This window comes from Ursus maritimus, unplaced genomic scaffold (genome assembly GCF_017311325.1).
Source record: "Ursus maritimus isolate PB19 unplaced genomic scaffold, ASM1731132v1 scaffold_5, whole genome shotgun sequence".
Taxonomy (NCBI): domain Eukaryota; kingdom Metazoa; phylum Chordata; class Mammalia; order Carnivora; family Ursidae; genus Ursus; species Ursus maritimus.
In genome coordinates this window covers 26,265,869-26,291,135 of record NW_024426663.1, presented here as the reverse complement: position 1 = coordinate 26,291,135, position 25,267 = coordinate 26,265,869, and the positions used below count along the sequence as shown (strand labels likewise).

At 35.2% G+C, this 25,267-nt stretch overlaps 1 protein-coding gene across 11 annotated transcripts in view; it reads right to left on the bottom strand.

Moving 5' to 3' along the window:
- Window positions 1–25,267, bottom strand: part of SSBP2 (single stranded DNA binding protein 2) — a 278,964-nt gene that overhangs the window by 176,333 nt on the left and 77,364 nt on the right. For all 11 annotated transcript variants that reach the window (XR_005832453.1, XM_008711041.2, XM_008711042.2 and 8 more), the window contains exons 3-4: window positions 16,484–16,545; window positions 2,231–2,315 (exon numbers count right to left, since the gene is read on the bottom strand). Coding sequence is in view for 10 of the 11 variants with exons in the window: in XM_008711041.2 (XP_008709263.1) it covers window positions 2,231–2,315; window positions 16,484–16,545 (147 nt within the window). In the remaining variant the exon portion in view is untranslated. The remainder of the gene's footprint in view (window positions 1–2,230; window positions 2,316–16,483; window positions 16,546–25,267) is intronic.

Genomic DNA, 25,267 nt, shown 5'->3' with positions numbered 1-25,267 from the left:
TGAAAATAAACTGGCTTAAAGGTATAATAAAAATGCTACCTAAAAATAAATCAAATTTCTTAAAACTAATACTTAAGATAAAGTTATAAACCACATGATAAAGCATGTGCTAATATCCATAATGGACTATAAAATCCAAATAATTTTTTCTAAACAACAATATCTTAGGACCAAATTACATGCTAAGGGATTATTCTTCCTTGAAAAGCTATTCTAATTTCACTCATATCTCTAGCTCATTTTTTAAAAACCTGAAATATTTAAGTGGGTTTCTAAAGCTAATAAGTGTGAATACTCTCTGAAATATTGAAATTGCCTTATGAATGCAACATGTATATGACGAATATGATGAGGCTCTGAAAATGACGATGATTTATCTAGTGGTTCCAAGAAATCTACACTAGTTCAGTATTCCCTATAAGATCTCCATGGTAAACAGCCGGGTGCATCTTTCTGTACAATGGAATCATAAAGAAGTATTTATACAATTAATTTCCTAAAATGTTGATTCACAAATATTATGGTCCTTTGGAGTGGAACACTGGCACTATGTAACGCCACCTAGTCGTCAAAATTAGTGTTTAAAAAACGTTTCCCAAGACTAGGAGGCCAAACCTCGGCATGTCTTTTTGGTGTAAGATATAGATAAGATGGAGTATCCCATTCTAGCCAAATTCCTTATAATCTTCATGGTTGGGTTTCTGCCCTACTTTCCGCCATCACCCAAGAGTAAAAATGGAAAACAAGATTGTCCAGATAAATCCTGTATCCTGGGCCCTGCTTCATCTGACTTTTCTCTACTTTTTCTTTACATGCCTCACATTACCCCCAAGAGCTATTATTGTTTACTGCATAGCAAGCTTTATGAATATAATCAATATCAGATGAGGCAAGCATGAGCAGTCACTTCACTCAGCTTAGCCCAAGGTTAAAGTACTACACAGTGCCTCCAGATGCCCAAGACTTTTACTTCTCTTCTGTCTGCACACTTTTACTTGTGCTACTTTTGGGGCTGTATTGTCCTGGCTATTTCTACTCTTTAGTCTAAGGCTGAAGTATGTCCTTTGGAAGAACAAGGTCTTTTTTTCCCTTTTGAGCCCTGGTTCTGGTTTTTAAGGCTATTCACACAGAATGATGTTTCCCTTCTACCAACCTGGTTAAGTTTTAGATAGTTACTATCAAATAACTTCAGGTTCAAGCCCCATTTCCACTTCCTCCAAACTAAGGACACTGGATTTCCCTCCTCCCAAACTCAAGCTGTCCTTCCTTTATGCCCAATTCTGCATTTCCCAGCCCCTTCACAATACCATCTTATATGCAATTTTTCCCCTAAAAAATCTTGGTTTTTTCCCTCCTTTTTTCTACAACTCTACTTCCTCATACCATCAACTTTCTAAAATCACATTTGTAGATCTTCTAACAAAATGCTCAGTATACATCACCTAGCCAGGGACAGTCCACTGTCCTTAAGAATTAAAAAAAAAATTTTTTTTAATTTTAATACAATTTTCATTTTTACACAGAATCTTTTTGCTCTCTTGTGTTTCCTTTAATTCACAATAAATTTTATTTGTAGAAATGAATTCAGTGTAACAGATATATTTAGCTTTATGATGTGTAATCAAAAGGTACAAAAAAGAAAACTATAATATCATGACATATTTTTTCAATCTTATGCGAAAAAGAGAAACTTATCATTTACAGAATTCTTATGACTCCTTTAGAGGAATAAGGAATTATTATTTAATTTCTATAAATCTGAAATTTTACAAATCAGGAATGTTTAAAGATTTAAAATATATTTAGCTTTATGATGTGTAATCAAAAGGTACAAAAAAGAAAACTATAATATCATGACATATTTTTTCAATCTTATGCGAAAAAGAGAAACTTATCATTTACAGAATTCTTATGACTCCTTTAGAGGAATAAGGAATTATTATTTAATTTCTATAAATCTGAAATTTTACAAATCAGGAATGTTTAAAGATTTAAAAAAAAAAACCTTTAATAACTTGGCCTTAGGATTAATCTCTTATCCTAAGCTTTCAACAAGACTTAAACACTCATTTGTATTTCACTTTTAAAGTTATAACCCTATTTCTCAAGAAAAAAAAAACCAATTTCTTAAAACCAAAAGAAAAGAATAGATGGTCCAATGCATTTTTCAAGAGGAGCAGTTAAAAAGAAAACTGATAATATAACTTAGTAAAATTATACATTAACTCACATAATCATGGAAGGCTTTTGCTTCACTTGAATGTTCACATGTTTCCCGTCTTTCTGGAGCTGCACAGTAGAGATCCCAAAATACACTAAAAAAGTAATTATGGTAACATTAAGAAAATCATATAACATCAGATGAGAGATCACAATTCCAAAAACAGAAGACATGTATTATTCTTTATATGAAATGTGTTTTCTTCTTCAAGACAAATATTTCTTTGAAAGATTTAAATTCAGGCAAGGTTCTTCCTGCAATAATAGGGTATAATCTAGCTTTTTCAGAAATGCTAAGATTTTTTCTAAAAGGATAAAATAGTTTTTAAAAATTTTAAACTGTCATTCTTAATTGTCTGTTTACATCACTTAAACACATGATTGAAATAATTATAATATTTTCACAACTTTCCCATGAAGACAAAAATAGTAAATATTATCCTAATTTAACCATTAAGGAATAAAGTGGTTCATTATTTTTTTCAAGATAATTTTGTTGTCCAACTACCAGACCAATATCCAGACCATTAAATCACATTGTTCAAACAAATATATGTTCTTAAAACATCCTTTTGTTTGCTCTTGCAATTACCAAAATAGGTTAGTAATTTTGAAAATTCAAAAAGTCCATGCTCTCTCTTTTTTCCCTTCTATTCAAGAACAATGGGGATAAGCAAGGTGGAACTGATTGGAAAAAATAATTACACCGCTTACAAAACTTATGTCTCTGATCATCCTTCCAACTATAAAATTAACAATGAGCATAAGCAAATGATTAAAAAATCAGGAAAACAAATGTCTAGAAATACTGGCAACAAACAAAGGCAATTACACTGATAACAGAAAACTTTTTTTAGTATACATTTTTCATTCTAAAAAAATTGGAAAGTAGACTAAATCAAGTAGTTAAAAGCACAGGTTTTGGAACAGGATATATCTCAGACAAAGCCAGCCCTGCCAATTAATTACTAGCTCAAGTTACTTAAACAGATCAGAAACACAATCCTCCTCTCTATAAAATGGGGTTGTTGAGAAAATTAAATTATATAACATAAACAGAGCATCTGACATAGAGAGTAAGCATACTACCAATAATATAATCAACACTAAGATTAGCTTGCATAAAAGCTTAATATGCATACATATTGTTAGGTCAGGTCATTGTACCAAGGGCACAGGTAACAATGGTACAATAAAACCTCGGTAAACTATGGGATGCCTGGGTGGCTCAGTGGGCTAAGCGTCTGCCTTTGGCTCAGGTCGAGATCCCAGAGTCCTGGGATCGAGCCCCGCATCGGGCTCCCTGCTCAGCAGCGAGTCTGCTTCTCCCTCTCCCTCTGCTGCTCCCCCTACTTGTGCTCTCCTGCTTGCTCTCTATCAAGTATATAAATAAAAATCTTAAAAACAAAAACAAAAACCTCAGTGAATTAAACCTGGCCTCTTTGGTTTGACCCTTAAAGACTCAGTCTGAATCTCCCTCTCCCCAGTAAAGTGAAAACATTCTGTAGGCCTTATGACACAAGTAGTTCAGTAAAATAAGATTATCTTCAAAGGTGAAAAATATGAATGATTGAATATTGGCATTTAATTTCCTTTTAAGTTTCTGTAATAAGCAAGGAAAATAAAGAAAACAACAAAGAAAAATAATACGAGTAAACTTCAATTCTTTCAGGAGAAGGAAATCAATTAAAAGTTGTACTTGGGCTTCCTATGTCCCTTTTTGGACTTAAGAATTACAGATACACAAAGATACAGCTAAAAGTTTTCTACCTGCATCAAGTGGGTTATGAATTATAGTATATTGCAATTATTCTATTTTCATGTTCTTCAGGAACTTCAAAGCTCTTAAAACCAAAATTTTTTAATGGTAGTCTTTAAATTGTACTAAGTTTAATCAGAGAATATTATGTGCAGTATTATAACAAACACCTTAATATCTCTTCTTATTCACTAATTTCCTAACAAATGTTGTAAGATCCTTCTTGAAAATTATTACATTATTACTTTTAAAATGCTGTCTTACAAAGCGGACCGGGAGAAAACTATTAATTTATTATTAGACTATAGCCTAAAAGTTATTAAATAACTATAAATAAATGATTATACATAGATATATAATTAAATTAAGTATTTATCCTGGAACAGTAATGTTATTCTATTTCTATTTTTTGGTTTCCCTTTATGGATAATTGGAGGCCAAAAGTTTACAAGATCAAGATGAGGGATAATAAAACAATTTACTAAAATGGGATAACTAAAATGGGATAACTTCATATATGGTATATTTCTGACAATTCTACATTACTTATGCATGATCTCCTTGAATAAAGATAAAGAAATATACCCTTTGAAGACATTTCCCAAAGGGAGAAATACACAGTTTTACAATAATAGTTACAGACATTAATACTCCACTCTTAATACTGAATAAAACAACCAGACAGAAGATAAACAAGGAAACGGGGATTAAACAACACAATAAACTAACTAGACTTAATAGATATATGCAGAACACTCCACCCAGCAACAAGTATAGACCTTTTTCTCAAGTGTAATTGAAGCATTTTCCAGGATAGGCCATAAGTTAGAGCATACATTAAGTCTCAGTTGATTTGGAAAGATAGGTGTCATACAAAATATCTTCTCTCACCACAATGGGATGAAGTTAGAGATGAATAACAGAGGGAAAACTAAAAAAGTCACAAATTTGTGAAATTAGCACAAATTCCCAATGGATCAAAAAAGAATCACAAGGGAAATTAAAAAATACTTAGAGATGACATGAAAACACAAATACGAAAACTTATGGGACATAGCAAAAGCAACACTAGGGGGAAATTTAAAGCTATAAATATATTTAAAAAACAAGATAAATCTTACATCAACAACCTAACTTTAAAACTTAAGGAACTAGAAAAGAACAAATTAAACCCAAAGTTAGTAGAAGGAGATAATAAAGATTAGAACAGAGATCAATGAAATAGAGAAAAGGAAAACAACAGAGAAAATTAATAAAACCAAAAGTTGGTTCTTCGAAAAGATCAATAAACTTGAAAAACCTTTAGAGCTAAATGAACTAAAAAGAGAGAGAGAGAGAAAGAAGACTGAAATTACTAAAGACTCCACCAAAAAAATGTTAGAACCAAAGAAATGGATTCAGTAAAGTTGCTGGATATAAAATCAATATACAAAAATGAGTTGTGTTTCTATAAACTAACAATGAACTAGCAAAAAGAAAAATTAAGAAAACAATTCCACTTACAAGTGCATCAAAAAGAGTAAATACTTAGGAATTGATTTAACCATCTGATCGAGCATTTCCATTTCTGGGTTTATACCCAAAAGAATTGAAAATCTCAAGAGATATTCATATACCCAGGTTCATAGCAGCATTATTCACAATAGTTAAAACATGGAAGTAATCCCAGTGTCCATGGATGGATAAGACAATGCAGTATATAAGTGCAGTGGAAAATTATTCAGCCTGTAAAAGGAAGGAAATTCTAACATATGCTACAACATGGATTAACCATGAGGACATTATGCTAAGTGAAATAAGCTAGTCTCTAAAAGACAAATACTATATGATTCTACTTATACAAGTACTCAAAAATCATGAAGAAAGAAAACAGAGTAATGGTTGACAGTGGCTGGAAGGGCAGGGAATAGGGAGTTATTGTTTAATGGATATAGAGTTTCAGTTTTACAAGAGTTACGGAGATGGATGGTGGTGATGGTTGCACATTATGAATGTATTTAATAACACTGAAATATACACTTAAAAATAGTTAAGATGGTGAATTTTATGTCTACATCAAGTGGGTTATGAATTTTATGTCTTGTGCATTTTGCCACAATTTGAAAAAAATTGAGGAAAAAAAAAATTACCCCTGGCCAGCCCTGTTCTAGGTACCATTTTACAGTGACTAAAACAAATGTTGATTCTTTTCTGTGTATTCATAATCTCAAAGACCATACAGGTAAGGTAGCCACCAGAAAGCTATGAGATACTAATAATAAAGAATACTCATCATAAAAATAAGGCAAATTTTCAATTTAAAAAATCCTACTCATTAGGAGAGTTTCATAATTAAGTCAAAAATAATCTGAAATATATTAAAAAATTCAAAGTATAAAAATTAAAAAATTTATTTTTAGTGCTATGATATTCATGTTAAACACATTTCATCTATTTTATAAGTATCTGTATGTTTTTACCCAAGATGTGATCACAGAGAGGAAAAATAATTCAAAAGTTTATCTTTTTGTAGAAAATCCAAACTATGTTTTGCACTAGTTATTTGACTCATACAGTATATTGGAACTGCTACAATACCATCCTAATATTTGAAAAAAAAATAGTTATATCATAACAACAACAACAAAGCTGCACTATGACCAAAACATGAGTTCACATTCTGCAATTAATCCATGCTTGGCTTTGCAGGAGAGTAGACAAATCACTTAGCTAATTTAGAAAATAACAAGGTTAAAGACCTCTATAAACCCTTGATAAATTAAAATTTTAAACTATTATTTTCTTCTAATATTTTAAGTATATATTAATGCATAATCTATGCAATATGCTACGTCATATCCTGCATAAGAAAAAAATATATATCTAATCCATGGCATGTATGTGACTATGGATCCAAAACTAGTGATGAGTTAAATTCAAAATTTCAACTCAATTTCCTAAAGCATCTAAATACAACTCTATGTAGAAGTTCATCTCATATATTATTAAGACTCGGCAGGGGTGCCTGGGTGACTCAGCCATTAAGCATCTGCCTTCAGCTCAGGTCAGGATCCCAGGGTCCTGGGACTGAGCCCCGCATCGGGCTCCCTGCTCCGTGGGAAGCCTGCTTCTCCCTCTCACACTCCCCTTGCCTGTGTTCCCTCTCTCGCTGTCTCTTTCTATCAGATACATAAATAAAATCTTTAAAAAAGAAAAAGAAAAAAAGGACTAAGCAAATGCTTTTGGCTGATACTATGATGACATGACATTTATCATGTGAAAATGTGGACCTATGTCTTAGAGGAGAAATTAGGCTTTTTAAGTAGGTAAGATTCATAGCAATACTTAATTTGCTCTTAGCTGGAGGAATTTCATTTGACTTCTTTATTAAGCTTTTTTGATGACCCACTGAACTTGTTCCCTGATTCCCATGAGGGCCAAGGGCAGAAAATTCTGGAATTCCACAGATAACGGACTTCCTCTCTGTACAAGTGGAAATGCTAGTGGCTAAGGAGCTTCTCATTTGCTCTCACCTCTACACCTATTAAGCTTGCTATCAAAGTATTATCCTTGAAACGTGGTGGATTTATCATCATGAGTAATGGTTTAGATTTACACAGTCTCTTTGTTCCTAAGCAGAAAGATGTGAAAAATATGTATTTCACAAATAAAATAGTTGGAGGGGTGCCTGGGTGGCTCAGTCAGTTAAGCATCCGACTCTTGATTTTAGCTCAGGTCATGATCTCAGGGTCTTGAGATCGAGTCCCGCACGGGGCTCCATGCTCTTAGCTCAGAGTCTGCTTGTCCCTTTCCCTCTGCTCCCCCCCCGACTTGCTCTCTCTTTCTCTCTCTCAAATAAATTAATTTAATTTAATTTAATTTAAACAAATTTAATTTAAACTAAACATGGGAATCAAAACCTGCAAAGTATTAAAATCTTTGTTCTTGTGCCATTTATTAACATTTTCCCCACGTAAATCTAAGGAAAACACAAGATTTCCAAGTTGAGGATTTGCATCCAAACACTGCTTTTCTTCTACAATATGAGTGAGAATGATTTCACTGGCTGTCAATATCTCTAGGGAATAAGGAAAGCAAAATGGTTGTCAGAAAAGTCTAAAAGGGTGAATAAATATTCCAGAGGTGTCCAGAGATGGGATGCTAACATAATTATATAACCTTAAGCCACTGGCCACATTCAGGACTGTGTGAAAATAAAAATTTTAAAAAGAAGAAAAAAAGAAAAAACACAGGGAGACAAGCTATGTTACTATAATTTCGAATCGTTAATAGCTAAAGAAGTTATTTCTCTTTGGCCCAAAAAAATATTTTCAATGAATCTTACCCATAATCTATACTGAAGGAAACTACCTATTCATAACACTAAGGAGGATTTTACATAAAAATGTACATGTACTTGCTCATGATCTTAAAACTTCCAAATACATGTACTTGTCTTATCCCTTAACGTTATTTAATAATTTATAAAATATAAGCATTACATTTTGTCCCACTATCATAAAATTCTCATAATACTCTTGGATTCATGATAAATTCACATTTTAAAGTATCATTAAAATAGCTTATGAGCTCCCAATATTCACAGCAGCATTGTCCACAATAGGTAAATTGTGGAAGGAGCCGAGATGCCCTTTAACAGACGAATGGATTAAGAAGATGTGGTCCATATATACAATGGAATATTACTCAGCCATCAGAAAGAACGATTACCCAACATTTGCAGCAACATGGACGGGACTAGAGGAGATTATGCTAAGTGAAATAAGTCAAGCAGAGAAAGACGATTATCATATGGTTTCACTCATTTATGGAACATAAGAAATAGCAGGGAGATCAGTAGGAGAAGGAAGGGAAGAATGAAGGGGGGGTAAACAGAAGGGGGAATGAACCATGAGAGACTATGGACTCTGGGAAACAAACTGAGGGCTTCAGAGGGGAGGGAGGTGGGGGATTGGGATAGGCCGATGATGGGTATTAAGGAGGGCACATATTGCATGGTGCACTGGGTGTTATATGCAAACAATGAATCATGGAACACTACATCAAAAACTAAGGATGTACTGTATGGTGACTAACATAACATAATAAAAAATTTTTTTAAAATAGCTTATGTGCTAAATTCAAGCATCATATACTAAGCATCATATATTCAGCATTTAATCCTCCCATTATTATGCCTGTTTGATCGAGGAGGGAGCTGAAGCTTAAAGAGTTTAAATAATTTGCCTAGGGGACACAATTGGTTAGTAGCAGAGCTGGGCTTGAACTTTTTATTCTTTCATTATTTTACCTCTATTGTGAGTATGGTATTAAGAGTTCTCATTTCAGGGGCGCCTGGGTGGCACAGCGGTTAAGCGTCTGCCTTCAGCTCAGGGCGTGATCCCGGCGTTACGGGATCGAGCCCCACATCAGGCTCCTCCGCTATGAGCCTGCTTCTTCCTCTCCCACTCCCCCTGCTTGTGTTCCCTCTCTCGCTGGCTGTCTCTATCTCTGTCGAATAAATAAATAAAATCTTAAAAAAAAAAAAAAAAGAGTTCTCATTTCAAGATGGCGCATGCTGATTATGGGCAAGTTTATGCAGCTCTGGCAGTCCAAATCGGCTGTTATAAGTGTAGTAGACACCTGTCCTAGATAAGACAGCAAACACTTTGTTATCCTACCTTTGACCCTCATATTCCAACTCATTTCCTGAGTATCCTATGGCAAGCACCCCCTCACCCCTTATGCACCTGCCAGTGATGCATGAATGCCTCAATATAGACCAGACTCAGAAGAGACAACTTTTCTGAGTCCCATTTATATCTACTGTCTAGAATTAGCCACTCAGGATGTTCAAAAGGGAACTGTAATTAATGTCTTATTAATAGTGGGCCACTAAATTCTGCTCTGTATTGAAGAAATATCATCTGTTATTGAGATGAGCACTGGTTACAAGTCAGGAAATTTCAACTCTAATTCTAAATCTGACCTTGAGAAAGTAGGTTTTTTTCATTAGTTTCTTTGTGTAAAAAGAGAGAATATGTTATATATTTTACAAGCTTTGTACAGATAAAAGAGATGGTATATGCAAAAAGACTTTTTTTTTCTTTTAAAAAAGTATTTTCTTTTAAAATACTTTTAAAAGAAAAATAAAGATACTCTAAAAAATTCTCATAACTAATATGGCAAGGAAAAAAGAAGCCTTCCTATTAATGGAGAAAATTTGCCTCAGCTTCCTCTCTAATCCTTCATACTTAGTGGAAAATTCCATGTTATTTACAATGTCTGCTCACCACCAAATTTTTCTATTTTTTCCTTCTTTTCCTTCTCTTCCAGACACATTTTGATTTTTCTTTATAACTTAACCATCTCTATTCTTTGTTTTCTCTCTCGCTAACATTTGCATTGTCTTATACTGCTGTTTAACTTTTTTTTAAGTTTTTATTTAAATTCCAGTTAGTTAACATACAGTGTAATATTAGTTTCAGGTGCACAATATAGTGATTTAACACTTCCATACATCACCTGGTGCTCAACATAAGTGCATTCCTTAATCCCCATCACCTATTTAACCCATTCCCCCCAGCCTATTTTAACTTAATTCAAATAAATAGTTATGCAATGCCTATTATAGGCAAGACATACAAGGTGAGTAAGAACCAGTCTTCCAATAATAACTATTATACCATTTTAGTGAGCCAGTTGACTAATTCACTGCTATTGTTTCCGCATGGGTATTTGGTTATTCTTAGCTATACCTGATGTCATCCATTAGACTCTAAAATCATTAGAGTGCTGGTGTACTGTAAGATTTGACTTCCCATTCCCAGTGAAAGAAACTGAATTCTCATGATAATCTTCGTTATTAGTTTATTTTCTCTGCAGCGTCACATATATTTAATTTCAGGATATAAGTACATGGGCCCAAAGTTATTTCAAAAGCTGTTCTACATATAAAATTAAGTAAGAATAAAGCATAATTTCTGCCATTAAAACATTAAATGGGAAGATTTTAAGACGTGTTTATTTTTAAATTACCCAAATTGAAAAGGACATTAATTTCAGGAGAAAGAAGTTTCTCGGCATTTCTATTTCTGAAATTCATGGAAGCATTGGGAACTTTCATTCAAGAAAACAAACAGGAAATACATTTTCAAAGGGAATTTGATATGGGTAAAGGTAACGAGCATGGGAGGCATGGGAAATACTATAGCACTGGGCAGGGTGCAAACTGGGAAAGAAAAAAAGAAATGATAAAGGAAATCACATTAGAAACAAGGAAAAACTTCCAGAAAATAAAATCACACACTTTCCTCTATCCATACTAAAGGGAGAGACTCCCCCCTCCTCTCCAAGGCCTCCACCTCTCAATTTCCCTGCACTTTCTCTGTACTTTCGGACATGTTTATTTCTCTCCCATACATCTTCAACCTCCCCATTCTTTTCATCCCAATCTATATACATGCTCAATTTTATTCTATTTTAAAAAGAAAAATGCGGGGTGCCTGGGTGGCTCAGTTGGTTAAGCGTCTGCCCTCGGCTTAGCTCATGATCCCAGAGTCCTGGGATCAAGTCCCGCATTGGGCTCCCTGCTCAGCGGGAGTCTGCTTCTCCCTCTCCTCCGCTCCCAGCTCCTGTGCTCTCTTTCTCTGTCAAATAAATATATGAACAAGAAAGAAAGAAAAGAAAGAAAAGAAAGAAAAGAAAGAAAGAAAGATAGAAAGATGTTAGGTCCTGTTCTCTTGTTAATCCTGAAACTACTCCATGTAGCACCACACACTTCAGCTACTCCTAGTAACTCTTGAGGTGGAAAAATGAATTAGAGCAGCCTTCTAAATCTCACTTTCACCCCTCCACCAAAACTCATCCTCAGGACCAGCAAAGTTCACCTTCCCTCTCAATTCAGGAAAATCTCTGGGTCCTTTTACTTACAGTTGCTGCAGAATTTAATTTCTACATTAAATATCCTACCTGGTTCCCATACATTATTCTCTCCTGATTACTCTTCTTCCTCTCCAATTATTTTCCTTTGAGGCTGCTCTTCATCCACCCAGGCTGAAATGTTGCCTTTCCTCGGGATTCCAACCCCAGGCCCTGCTCTTACTTGTTACATTGGGCAGCTGAGTCTATAAACACTCTTTTCCAATGGTATGGTCTGTGTTAATAACTTCCGAACCATTGTGGACCTGTCTTAGAGGTACAGACCCAGATCTCTGACCTGTATTAGGGCATCTCTATCTGAATGTCACTGAGGCATCTCAAAATTTAACCTGTCCAAGATAAATTATGGTCTTTTCCCCAAAGCTTGTTGCTCTTTCAATGACATCACTGTTCATCCCAAATCTAAAACCTAGAAAACTCCTCCTTCACATCCCAACTATTCTACTTACTGTTTATGATCACCATTCAACAGGACAATTACACTTGCCTTGTAACTAGACGCTATCACTGTTCTCAACCCTCTTCAGTCCATCTCTATGTTGATGCCAAGTGAATGCCTAAAAGCACAAATCTAATCATGTCAAGTACAGTGTTTAAAATCTTCGTGCTTTAATCCAAAACCCTTGATGTACTTCAGGACTTCATAATTCGGCCCCTGCCTTTGTCTTTATCCTTATATTCTATCACTTCATAGTACTGCACCTACAGTTCACCTGATCCAAGCTACCAGTCATTTCTTAGATTCATGATCATTCCTTCTGAGACTTCATACTAACTATTCCTTGACCAAAATATCCTTCTTTCACTCAACTTCCAGCTCAGCTCAGACTCATTTTTTCTATAAAGCCTTTCCTAAATCCCACAAGCTGAAATAAGCATTCCTCCTGAATTGCTATTAAAACTAGTATATACCTCAGTTATAATACTATTACTATTAATTGTTTATCTTTCCATACTTATTTCCTTGAGGGTGGCATAGTTTTGCATTTTGTAAATATTTGATGAAGAAGCTTAAACATTCTAATATTCTATAAAAAACAGAAGTGAGAAGAAGTCACAAAATTGCAACTGGTCCATCCAAAAGGGACCTTGTGTTTGACCAAATGAGCAAGCAGTAAGCTCTAGAAAAATACACATTATCCTATCCATCTGGACCTTAACAACATTAACAGTTTCCCAGGTTAAAAAAAAAAAAGTAACCATTATTATAATCCTGAATCCCTAACCTAGACCACATATGATAAAGCAAAGCTCTAAAGAGTTAAGGATTAAAAATGTCAGGCATCTCAAGATGTCCGTTCTTCCCAACTTGATTTATAGATTCCATGCAATCCCAATCAAAATCCCAATAAATTTTTTTGTGGATATCAACAACTGATTCTAAAGTTTATATGGAGAAGGAAAAGACCCAGAATAGTCAACACAATATTAAAGAAGAAGAACAAAGTTGCAGGGCTGATAACCATCCAATGTTAAGACTTATTTTTTTTTTAAGATTTTATTTATTTATTTGACAGAGAGAGTGAGAGCACAAGCAGGGGAAGCAGCAGGCAGAGGGAGAGGGAGAGAGAGATGCAGGCTCCCTGCTAGGCGGAGAGCCCAATGTGGGGCTTGATACCAGGGCCCTGGGATCATAACCTGAGCTGAAGGCAGACGCTTAACCGACTGAGCCACTCAGGTGCCCCCAACTTTAAGACTTATTATAAAACTATAGTAATTAAGACAGTGTGGTTTTGGTGAAAAAATAAACCATGCAACAGTAGAACAAAATAGAGAGCCAGAAAAGACCCACATATATAGTCAATCAATCTTTGACAAAGGAGCAAAGGCAATGCAAGAGAGCAAAGATAGTCTCTTCCATAAATGGTACCAGAACAACCAGACATCTACATGCAAAAACATGAATCCAGACAAAGACCTTACATTGACCACAAAACTTAAAACACATGGATGTTCATATCAGCTTTTTTCATAACTGCCAAAACTTGGAAGCAACAAAAATGTCCTTCAGTAGGTGAATGTATAAATAAACCATGGTATATCCAGACAGTGGAATAGAATTCAGCACTAAAAAGAAATGAGCTGCCAAGCCATGAAAAGACATGGAGAAACTTTAAATGCATATTGCTAAGTGAAAGAAGTCAATATGAAAAGGCTACATACTGTATGATTACAAGTAAATGATTCTGGAAAAGGCAAAACTATGGAGACAGTAAAAGGATCAGTGGTTGCCAGTAGTGGGACGTAAGAGTGGGATAGATAAAAAGGCAGAGCACAGAGGATTTTTAGGGCAGTGAAAATACTCTGTATGATGCTATATTGATGGACCATGTCATTATACATTTGTTCAAACCCAAAGAATGTACAACACCAAGAATAAACTGTAATGTAAACTATGGACTTTGGGTAATTACGAATGTGTCAGTGTATGTTCATCAACTATAACAAATGTCGCACTCTGATGGGGGATGCTAACGTGGAGGAGGTATGCCTATTTGGGGGCAGAAGGTATATTTCTGTACCTTCCCCTTAACTGTGTTGTGAATCTACCAAAAACTGCTCTAAGAAAAAAAGTTCTAACAAAAAAAAGAAAGAAAGAAAGAAAGAAAGAAAGAAAGAAAGAGAAAGAAAGAAAGAAAGAAAGAAAGAAAGAAAGAAAGAAAGAAAGAAAACCAAAGGGACCTCTGAAACAGTTAACAACAACAACAAAAGGTCAAGCATCTGCTGGATTTAAGGTCCACAGTCATGGCTGGCTATACACAATGATCAGGAAAGCTTAGGATCTGGGTAGTTTTCTGAAGGAGAGGATCCATAGACTTTCATCAGTTCTCAGAGGAGCCCATAATCTCAAAATCATTAAGAACCACTTATTTACATAGATGGAGTAGGCACCTTAAAGGGTTTACTAGTAGTTTCAGGGGAGAAAATTTTAAAAACTGAGAATACTGTACCCATATATTTTATAGGTGCTACATTTAAACTGAATAGACTATAAAATATGTAGATGCCCATTATTTACCATCTCTTTGATATCTCCAACTAGGTACAAATTAAAATTAGTTAAAATACCAAAGCCACAGAGGAAGAGCTCCCCTGAATCTTAGAGCCATAGAAAAAGGAAGAACAATGGCAGACTTAAGAGCTATACCTTCTGATAGTTAAAACTGAAAAAGCTAAAGTATTCAGTGAGGTACTATCAACTATCGACAGTATGAAAATAGGTTAAATTCATAAGAAATGGAGCAAAAGGGAAATCGGTGCAAGAAATAAAATTAATTCTTTAATGGAAAATTTTCAAAATCTTCACTTTGTTAGCCCACTAATCCAATAGGGACAGACTCCTGAAATGGTTTCTTAGACTACTTTGCAGACCTAATTGGAAACATACAAAATATAAGGTGTTAACAGGCAAGGAGATTCAATTACATCCGGCAAACAGCTAAATTTTTACAATATAGATCTAGATATCATAAATACATACTATGTAAAATGAAAAACTGACTTTTATAATATGTATTATAACAGCTCAGTCTTAAACCCCAGGAAAACAGCACAATGATAGTGCTCAACTGCAATAAACCGTTGTTCCAAATACAGGAACAGCTCTGAGCCAAAGGACTGCACCTGTTCCTGCCACACATATGTGAGACAAACAAGGGAAACCCACAACCACAACGGATCAAGTGCGGTTCCATTCACCACAAAACCTCTAGTAAGGCATCTTTCCAGGAGGAAGGTTACAAAGATGAGGGCATTAAATAACGTGCCCAGGAAACCATGTGTGTGGCTCAAGAAGAGAGCTTTTATTTTTCTCTGTTAATTAAGATGTTGAGTGATGAATATATAAGGCACTGAACAGAAAATGCTTCTAAGTTGAAGAAATGCAAACAAACACCCTAGCTTGTCCATGCAAACAGCTGAACTGCCACTGCTGTTGCAGAAAAGTCACGTATCTGGACATACTGGTACTACAATGACATTTATAAGCTCTGGTATCAACTGGGCCTTCAATATAGTCTGACGGTCTTATCTGTGTTCCTACACAGTTCGTTTCCTCAATCTATATTGAACTATTTCAGTTTTTCTTCTGGACAATTTCTCACTGTCCTAAAAATTCACGACTACCTCTACCTCCAGTATCCTCAGGTTTAGATGAGATCATGAGGGTCTAAAAGCCAGGAAGAAAGACCTCACCAGAAACAAACCACGCTAGCAGCTTGATCTTGGATGTCCAGCCTCCAGAAATGTGAGAAAAGAAATTTATGTTGTTTAAGCCACATGGTCTATGGTATCTTATTATGGCAGCCTAAGCTGACTAATACAGAATCATACTTACAGTAGGAGATTTCATATACCAAACCCAATTCCAGCTTGACTCAATAGTAGTCTCTTTAAGTTAAAGAACACTAAGGCTGGTTTTGAGTTTGACTTTTTTTTTAAGTGCTACCTTCATAAAATAATTATAGAAAACAAAAACAAACAAACAAACAAATAAATAAGAAGCATGATTATCATAAATAGGTGTAGTGCAGGCCTACTGGAATACATCATCAATCTAATAAAAATGGAATAAAAGATACTTACCACCACCAAGAATGTAAGAATCCTGGTGGTTCCCCCAATGTGATGTTTTTTTCCCATCTTATCTAAAATGAATAAAAGAGATATTAAATATTTTCCTAATAATACCTTTTTCCACATATATTACAATATTTTCCCATTTAAAATACTAAGGTAATATATAAGATTTTAATCATTTTCATATTATTCTTTATTCAAGTTTTAGAAGTACTCATTTTACGAAGTGATTTGTTGATTGGATAGTTTATGAGAAAAGATGCCACCATTACTTTCCTGAATTTGCTTCCCACTGTACCAGGATTTTCAGGAGAGACTTCTGGAACTTAAAGTATTTCAGGATCTTAAGGCACATCAAAATCACCATTATTAACATCACTATGAAAATCAATTATCACTACTAACCCAGAAATTTACAAATGACTGCTCTTAATATGTGCAGACTCCATATTAGGCCTTAAGGATTGAGTTTTTAAATAAATTCCTGATTTGAGGGGATGAGAGTTAAGGCATATGTCTTCCATAAAATAAGAGTTTAAAAAGACGGGCACCTAGGTGGTACAGTCAGTTGTGTGTCCGATTCTTGGTTTCCACTCAGGTCAGGTCGTGATCTCAGGGTCCTGAGATTGAACTCTACAGCGGCTCGGAACTCAGCACAGAGTCTGCTGAGAACTCTCTCTTCCTTTTCCTCTGCCCCTCCCCACCCCTCCTCCCGTGTGCGCGAGCTCTCTCTCTCTCTAAAATAAGTAAATAAATCTTTAATTTTTTTAAAAAGTTCAAAAAGAAAGGGGCGCCTGGGTGGCGCAGTCGTTAAGCGTCTGCCTTCGGCTCAGGGCGTGATCCCGGCGTTCTGGGATCGAGCCCCACATCAGGCTCCTCCGCTATGAGCCTGCTTCTTCCTCTCCCACTCCCCCTGCTTGTGTTCTCTCTTGCTGGCTGTCTGTCTCTGTCAAATAAATAAATAAAATCTTTTAAAAAATAAAAATAAAAAGTTCAAAAGATGGAAATATTCACTTTCCAAATGTTTATATTTATATATATATTCATATATATTTACATATATTATATTTCAAATGAGTTGGAGCTCACTATAAAAAATTTAAAACAAGATCAGTATCTCTGACAAATTAAAATTTCTGACTAACTACTTTTTACAAATTATATTTAGAAATTGGAAAGCTGGGTAGGTATTTATACAGTGCCTTTTCTAAGCACTGATAGCAGTAAAAAAAAAGATAAAAATCTTTGCATTCAGGAAGATTATACTTTAGTACAGAAGACAGACCATAAACAAAAAAAGCAAGAAAGAGAGAGCGAGAGATTATACTTAGATTAGAAGTAGAAAGTGACAAATGCTAAGGAGGAAAACAAAGCCGGGAAGGAGGATAAAGAAAATGGAAAATAATAAGAAGTGAGCTATAATTTTAACTAAGGTGATCCAGAAAGCCCTCAAAAACAATCTTTATGCAGGGGCGCCTTGATGGCTCAGTCAGAAGAGCATGCAGCTCTTGATCTCAGGATCCTGAGTTCAAGCCCCATGGTGGGCATAGAGATTACTTACATACATACATACAAACATACATACATACATACATAAACAAATAAATAAGAACTTAAAAAACCCACAACAATCTTTATGTATAAACATGATTTAGTTTTTTAGTTTAAATAATGAGGGGTGCCTGAGTGGCTCAATCAGTTAAATGTCCAACTCCTGATTTCGGCTCAGGTCATGATCTCAGGATCATGAGATCAAGCCCTCTGTAGGGCCCTCTGCACCAGGCATGGAGCCTGCTTAAGATTCTCTCTTTCCCTCTCCTCTGCCCCTCCCCCATCTGCACACGCACACTCTCTCTCTGTCTCTCTAAAAATAATTAATTAATTAAAAATTATTTAACAATATCCCAATCAGCAAAGTATGCCCGTAGGCCCTTAACATAAGTAGGAAGTAAACAACTACATAATTATAGATTTCAAAAAAAAAAAAAATCAAGGGATCCTTTTTATCACCTACTATGGAAGAACTTAGAAATTCTTGTCCCAAAAGGATTAAAATAAATAAATAAAAGTTTTAAGACAGGAATTCAGAAAGTGGCCAGAAATGTAAAAAAAAAAAAAAAAAGAAAAAAGTAACTCTCTAAGGTAAAGATGAAAAACCATAATTAAAATCACTAAAATCATTTTCTTAGAGGCCTTAAATACACAAAATGTTAACCAAAGGGAGCTTTGAAATAATTTGTTCTCAAAAAACAAATAGCAATTTTCTAAAGATGAGGAAATTATATATGTGATAGCCATTTTTTAAAAGAACTAAAGGAGAAATCCTAGGATTAATGAACTCGAACTCATAAAGACTAAATATGAACAACAAACGAGAACATGTTACATAAACAAAAGCCAGATCCTAACTTGAACTCTCCTAGGAGTAACACAAATAATTTTTATATCTATGCCACCTTTTATCTGAATTTCCATTAATCATTATTGTTATCTTCTTGGTTCATAAAAAAAAATAAGGAATGGTAGTACTTCGTGAGTCTGAGGATAAAGGAAACTCTGATGTCCTGCTAAATTTATAATTTAGTCAAAAACCTGTGTCTTATCTTTCTCTCAATCTTTTCTCTTACCATTTTTTCAGTAGTTGATGTCTTCTTGAAAGGGTGTAATAATGAACCTTACAGATATGTCCCAGACACGTAAGTATCCTTAATCCCTGGAATCAGCCTAATTATATACAGCAAGTTTTTCACAGTAGCATCCCTACATTTCATCTCAGTTCATCCTAACTCGACAGATTTATGACTATGAAATAAAGGAGACAGCACTATGCTCAATCAAAAGGAGAATGTGCAATGACTTAGGTTACAGTTAAAGTGGCATGACTAGGTCTCAATGCTGGCCGGTGCTGGAGGAGGGATTAGACTCAGTCTAACATGAGCCCTACTGTGCTATAGCCGGTGCTCAGCAGTTTCCCTCTGCACTTCCACGACTTCCACAAGCAACCACCAGCAATTTCAGGAGATAAAGTAATCGAGAAAAATACCTACATGGTTTACATTTGATACGGACTTTTGTGAAAGAAGTCTAAAAGTAATGCATTTTTATTTTATTTTATTTTTTTAGCATTTGTATTTTCAACATTATATCTTAGTGTTTCTCAGAGCAGCTCAAAATGCGTCCCATACCTCATCTTTTTCATCCTTATAATAGTCTTTACTGCATAAAGTTCACGTTTCTCACTTTAAATTGCAAGTAAGTGGCAGAAGTAGCTAAAACTTTGGTCTATCATATTGGAAATAACACAAAAGCCATCCTTTTATAGTTACTGAATAAATAACAATTAATGCTTTAGGCATTTCCAAAGAAGAAATGGTTCTACATAAGAATATGTTTCCATAATGACTGGTATTTTTTGTCTCCAAAGTAATTACTACTATAGGTATTACTTGTTTATAGGAAGCATGAGATGATGCCAAGGAAAACAGAACCCTGATCTATAGAAAACTAAGGCACATTCACTGCCACATTGTTAGAAATAATGAAAATTAGAAACAACCTGAAAACATTCACCAATTGTGCATGTAGAATAGATTTTTATACTTACATACTATAGAAGAGAGTGCAATCATTAAAAAGAATACAACATATCTACATGGAAAGAAAGCCATGTTATATTGGCTTTTCAAGTTGGAGAGTTGGAAGATTAGAGAACAGTATGTATAGTATAAACCTTTCATTTTAAATGATTTTTTTACTGGGGGCAGGGGCAGAAGGAGAGAGAGAGTCTTAAGCAGGCTGCACACCCAGCGCAGAGTGTGACACAGGGCTCGATCGCACAAACCTCAGATCATGACCTGAGCTGAAATCGAGTTGAACACTTAACCAACTGAGCCAGCCAGGCCCCATAAACCTTCTCTATTTAAAAGAAATTATGTATACTTGTATGTGTGCATTTGGGTGTATACATATTAAAGAAATCATACCAAACTTAAACTATTATATTAGGAAAAGGGTAAAGGAAGACTTCCATTTTAAAATCATATTCATCTATGTAGTTTAATTTTTTTTTGGCAAACACATATTAATGATGGACATGGCTGAGGAATGGCCTGAAAATACCTCTAAATGTCAATAGCCATTTTAGAAACAATACTGCTATTTAAGAAAAGGCATTTTCTGTTGTATTGAGTTTCATAGGCTTCAGGCTTTTTTGGGTATTTGAATGACATCTATGCAAACAATTTCTCTCTCTCTTTATTCTATTTTTCCTTCTTCCGTTACCCCAGCTCCAAAATGTATTCTTCATCCTAAGGCTTTTTAAAGTTGTTGAATCATTCACCTCCCTAATTTCCATCATTTACCCAGCTAAAAGCTGTATTCTCCCATAACTTACAGATAAATCTCAGTGCCCATTCCCACTGCCTGATTCTACATTTGAGGGCCTTGTCTGTGATTAATGCTGTGTCTCTACTATATGACCTGGCATTTTTAGCATTTCAATATAGGTGGAGAGCCAAACACTGAATGAACAGAAAGTATACTGGCAGGGGTAAGACATGCCATCTGGTTTATAAACGATAATTATTAATTACAAATGCCCGAACTATCTGACAGAGCAATTCTTCTTCTAGGAATTTATCTTATAAATATGGTCATGTGTGCAAAGTTATATATATGTAACAATTTTCAGTAAAGCATCATTTGTAATTGCAAAAGACTGGAAACAACCTAAATGTCCATTAGTAGGGGGCTGGTGAAAATATATCATGGTACATTTCACAGAATGAAATACCCTACTGCCATATAAGAATTACGAAGTTTCATGAACCAATATAAAACAATTGAAGTCAAACAAATGAAACAAAAATTAAAGCATGTAACAGTGTGTAATAAACTAGTATTTATTATAATTTATATATAATTATATTCTTATATAATTTATATGCATATTATATTTATATATAATTTCTTTGTATAAACAAAAAAAATGACACACACACATACATATACAAGCACATACTTTCTTAACTTTTCATCATTATTTGCTTCAGGCAAGGTATACTGGAAATTTACCAATTATCTCTCAGTCCCACACTCACCCTTCTCTGTCCATTCTACACTAAGTGCTGGGATTCTGAAAATTACATTTCCTGGTTTCCTGTTCAGCTCTGCCAATCAGAAAGACACTAGCTGGAGACCAAATGGCAGGAGGAAGAAGTTTCCTGCCCGTGGCTCCGAAGGTGAAATAGTTGCTGGTTGCAGCAGCAGTAGCTACAGCAACTACACCAGCTACAGCACAGGACAATTCTGGATGTGCAGCTCCTTTCCAGAGGTCCTAGCCTTGTCAGTGTGGGACCTCTTTGAATGATCCAGACCCACTCCCACAGCATCTCCAATAGCACAGCAGTAGGCCTGAAGTTCATGGACTCCGAACTTTTCAGAGTATTCCTAAATGCTTTCATACTTCTTGAGAACCAATATTCAAAAAATGTTAATACCATAAACGGATAAAGTTAGTTCCTGTGTTAAGAAAAGAACCTGTATACGTTTGTTCCTAAACAAAATTCCGGAGTCTTCTAATTTAGATATAACCTACTGTTCCCACTAATTTTCTAAAATCTTCCAAGTATAGATACATCTGTACACTAAACTAAACATTAAAAAAGTCAGAACAATTACATTTTAATTTTAAAAATTAACCAAATAGATGTATAATGGGAAGAAAAATCTGATCAGACTTTAAAAGCAGATAATCCGAAACTGTGCTATTCAACATGGTATCCCCCAGCCACATGTGGTCCTTTAAATTTAAAATTAAGTTAACTGAACGTTCCTCATTCACTCTAGCCACTTTTCAAGCGCTTAATAGTCACATGAGACTAGTGGAGAACTTACTAGAAGCACAGATTAGAAATCATCTCCTAATCACAGGGAGTTTTACTGAATAGTGCTGTTGTATTTTAGAAGATAGAAGTCCTCTTCTAGGCTACATCCAGGTGAGAGACTGGGCTGCTGAGACACACATGCTACTGGTACAGATGTCTTTTATTAGGGAAACTCCCTGATGGATCTCTTCTATTTTTGTTTTTATTTTTTGGGCTGCTGGAAAAGTAAAAGCTCCCAGGAATGGTTGAAAATAGAGAATGAATATTTAATATGCCACATAATAAAATAACAAGAATTCAGGAGGCTGCTGATAATCTCCCAGAAAGAAGACATCTGAGATGTCTAGGAGAGGATTCAGGAAAGGAGACAGTGGGAGAGGTTATGAGGAGTCAACAAGACAGAAGGCAAGTGGGAGCCCTCAGGTAAACAGCTAGTAATAAATTCCCATGGCAAGGAGATCAAAAAACTTAAAGTTGTTTTTAATATTCAAGTTGATATTGTTGCCTGTACTGTACAAGGCTGAGTAGTGTTCAGTTTTCCCTAATCTTCAGTAAGAATCTTTTATACACAAGAGCAGTGACTCAGTGGAGCTTGGAGGTTATAAGAGAAACATAAAACTTCAGACGAAGAAAAGGTAGCAGCCATAAGAAGGAGGAGCAGTGAGGTTGTAATACTTGGTGGGAGCAAGAAATTACAGCAGGAGAACCTCCAGCCCCCTCTCCCCGTAGTAAGCCCCAGAGAATTTAGAGAGGACTTGTGGGAACCTATAATATTAGGGATTAGAGTTGGAGCTATTGTGATAGGAAAGGTAACCCCAGGAGGTAGGAGAATTGTAGGCCATCCAAGCGACAGATACTTGGAGCATACATGTACACGTACGACATATATTTATATTTGTACTCCAGTATAGAAACTACACAAGGTAAAAAAGAATTGGTCAAGAAGTTTAAAAATAACACCTTTAGGGGCGCCTGGATGGCACAGCGGTTAAGCGTCTGCCTTCGGCTCAGGGCGTGATCCCGGCGTTGTGGGATCGAGCCCCACATAGGCTCCTCTGCTATGAGCCTGCTTCTTCCTCTCCCACTCCCCCTGCTTGTGTTCCCTCTCTCGCTGGCTGTCTCTATCTCTGTCGAATAAATAAATAAAATCTTTTAAAAAAAATAAAAATAAAAATAAAATAAAATAAAATAAAAATAACACCTTTAAGTATGTACTACATGCTAGGCCCATCTAAGCATTTTATAGGTACTAACCCATTAAACCTCAGCACAACGTTTAAGTATTATTACAATTACCTTCTTTTTATAATTAAGAAAACTGAGTAAGTTAGATGTAGAACATAATTCAAACCTAGCAGTCTGGCCCCAAAGCAATTACTCTTACCTACCATACTATGTTGCCTCCAAACTAAAGTTCAAGAAACTGGTTAGGAAATTGTTATTTTCTCTTTTCAGTGAAAGATAAACAGAACACAATTTTGGAGTCTCTGATGTTCAATAATTTAGCATTTCTAATAAAATCTGAAGAAGCAATCTGTTAGATGTTTTTAAGCCTCTATTTCTGGCTAACTTACTGGCTAATTTATGGCAAATAAGGGCTATTAATATAAACAATGTAAAATTCTTAAGAAGGAAAAAAAAAACCTTGATATTTGCAACAATCTAGTTCCATTTTATTTGTTAAGGTCACCAAGCCTCATTCAGAGGCATGACAAATACCATGCAAAATTTCAGGAATGAGTTGGAATTATCTTTGCATAATGAAATAAGATAACCAGAAAAAAGAGAGTTTCTAATGAATTCAAGTAACAAAAATTGATATAGAATTGTAAAGATTTCTGTTTCTAATTATTGAATACTGAAAGATAATAATAGATAAATAAAAGATAATAAAAGATAAAGCTGAGGAAGAGCTCTGCATTGAGACTATGTCTAAAGAATGTTCAATTTGGGGGGTTGGGGTAACTGGGTGAAGGACATTAAGGAGGGCATGTGATGTAATGGCACTGGGTATTCCATAAGATGATGAATCACTGGCCTCTACCTCTGAAACAAATAATACACTATATGTTAATTAACTGAATTTAAATTTTAAAAAAAGAATGTTTAATTTTGACTTACTGGGGGTAAGAAAATTTAAAGTCGTGGAAACTATATTTGGGATTCTGGTACTGGTTTAGAATCTATCATGAATCAGATACAACAATGAGCTACTTAACATAACTGGGTGGAGCTGTGATTTCTATCATTAGTTCAATGATACCTCTTTTAACTAAGAAACAAAAAAACAAAAACAAACAAACAAAACCCAGTTGGGATAATAGTTCTGGACTCTGTTCTGGCTGATAACAAAATCTATCAAGAACAGTTCAGTTGCTGATAGCCCAGGTCAAGGGCATTATCAGAAAGGCCAAACCCACGGGGCACCTGGGTGGCTCAGTCGGTTAAGTGTCTGACTCTTGATCTCAGCTCAGGTTTTAATCTCAGCCCCACATTGGGCTCCACACTGAGTGTGGAGCCTACTTTAAAAAAAGAAAAAAGAAAAAAAAAAGGCCAAACTCAGTGAGAGACTGGGCTGCTGAGATATACATCTTATTCAGACGACATCTAAAGTTCCAACTGACCTTTTCACAACTTCACAATAAAGGAAACCCACACTAAGAAAGGTGGCCCAACACAGCAAATCCTGATTCAAAAGGGCTCATTAATATCATAGTCATCCAAATCCTCATTCATCCTGAGAATGAAAAAATGGGAAGAAGTATTCTACTTAGCCCTAAACCAGGGTAAGGACATTGAACATCTGAGTGATTAGTGACACTTTAATCATTTCCTTTTTATCACAATACCCAACCCAAATAAACAGGTCTTCCTAGTTTTTAAGCTCCTTGTGTAACTGTCCTGA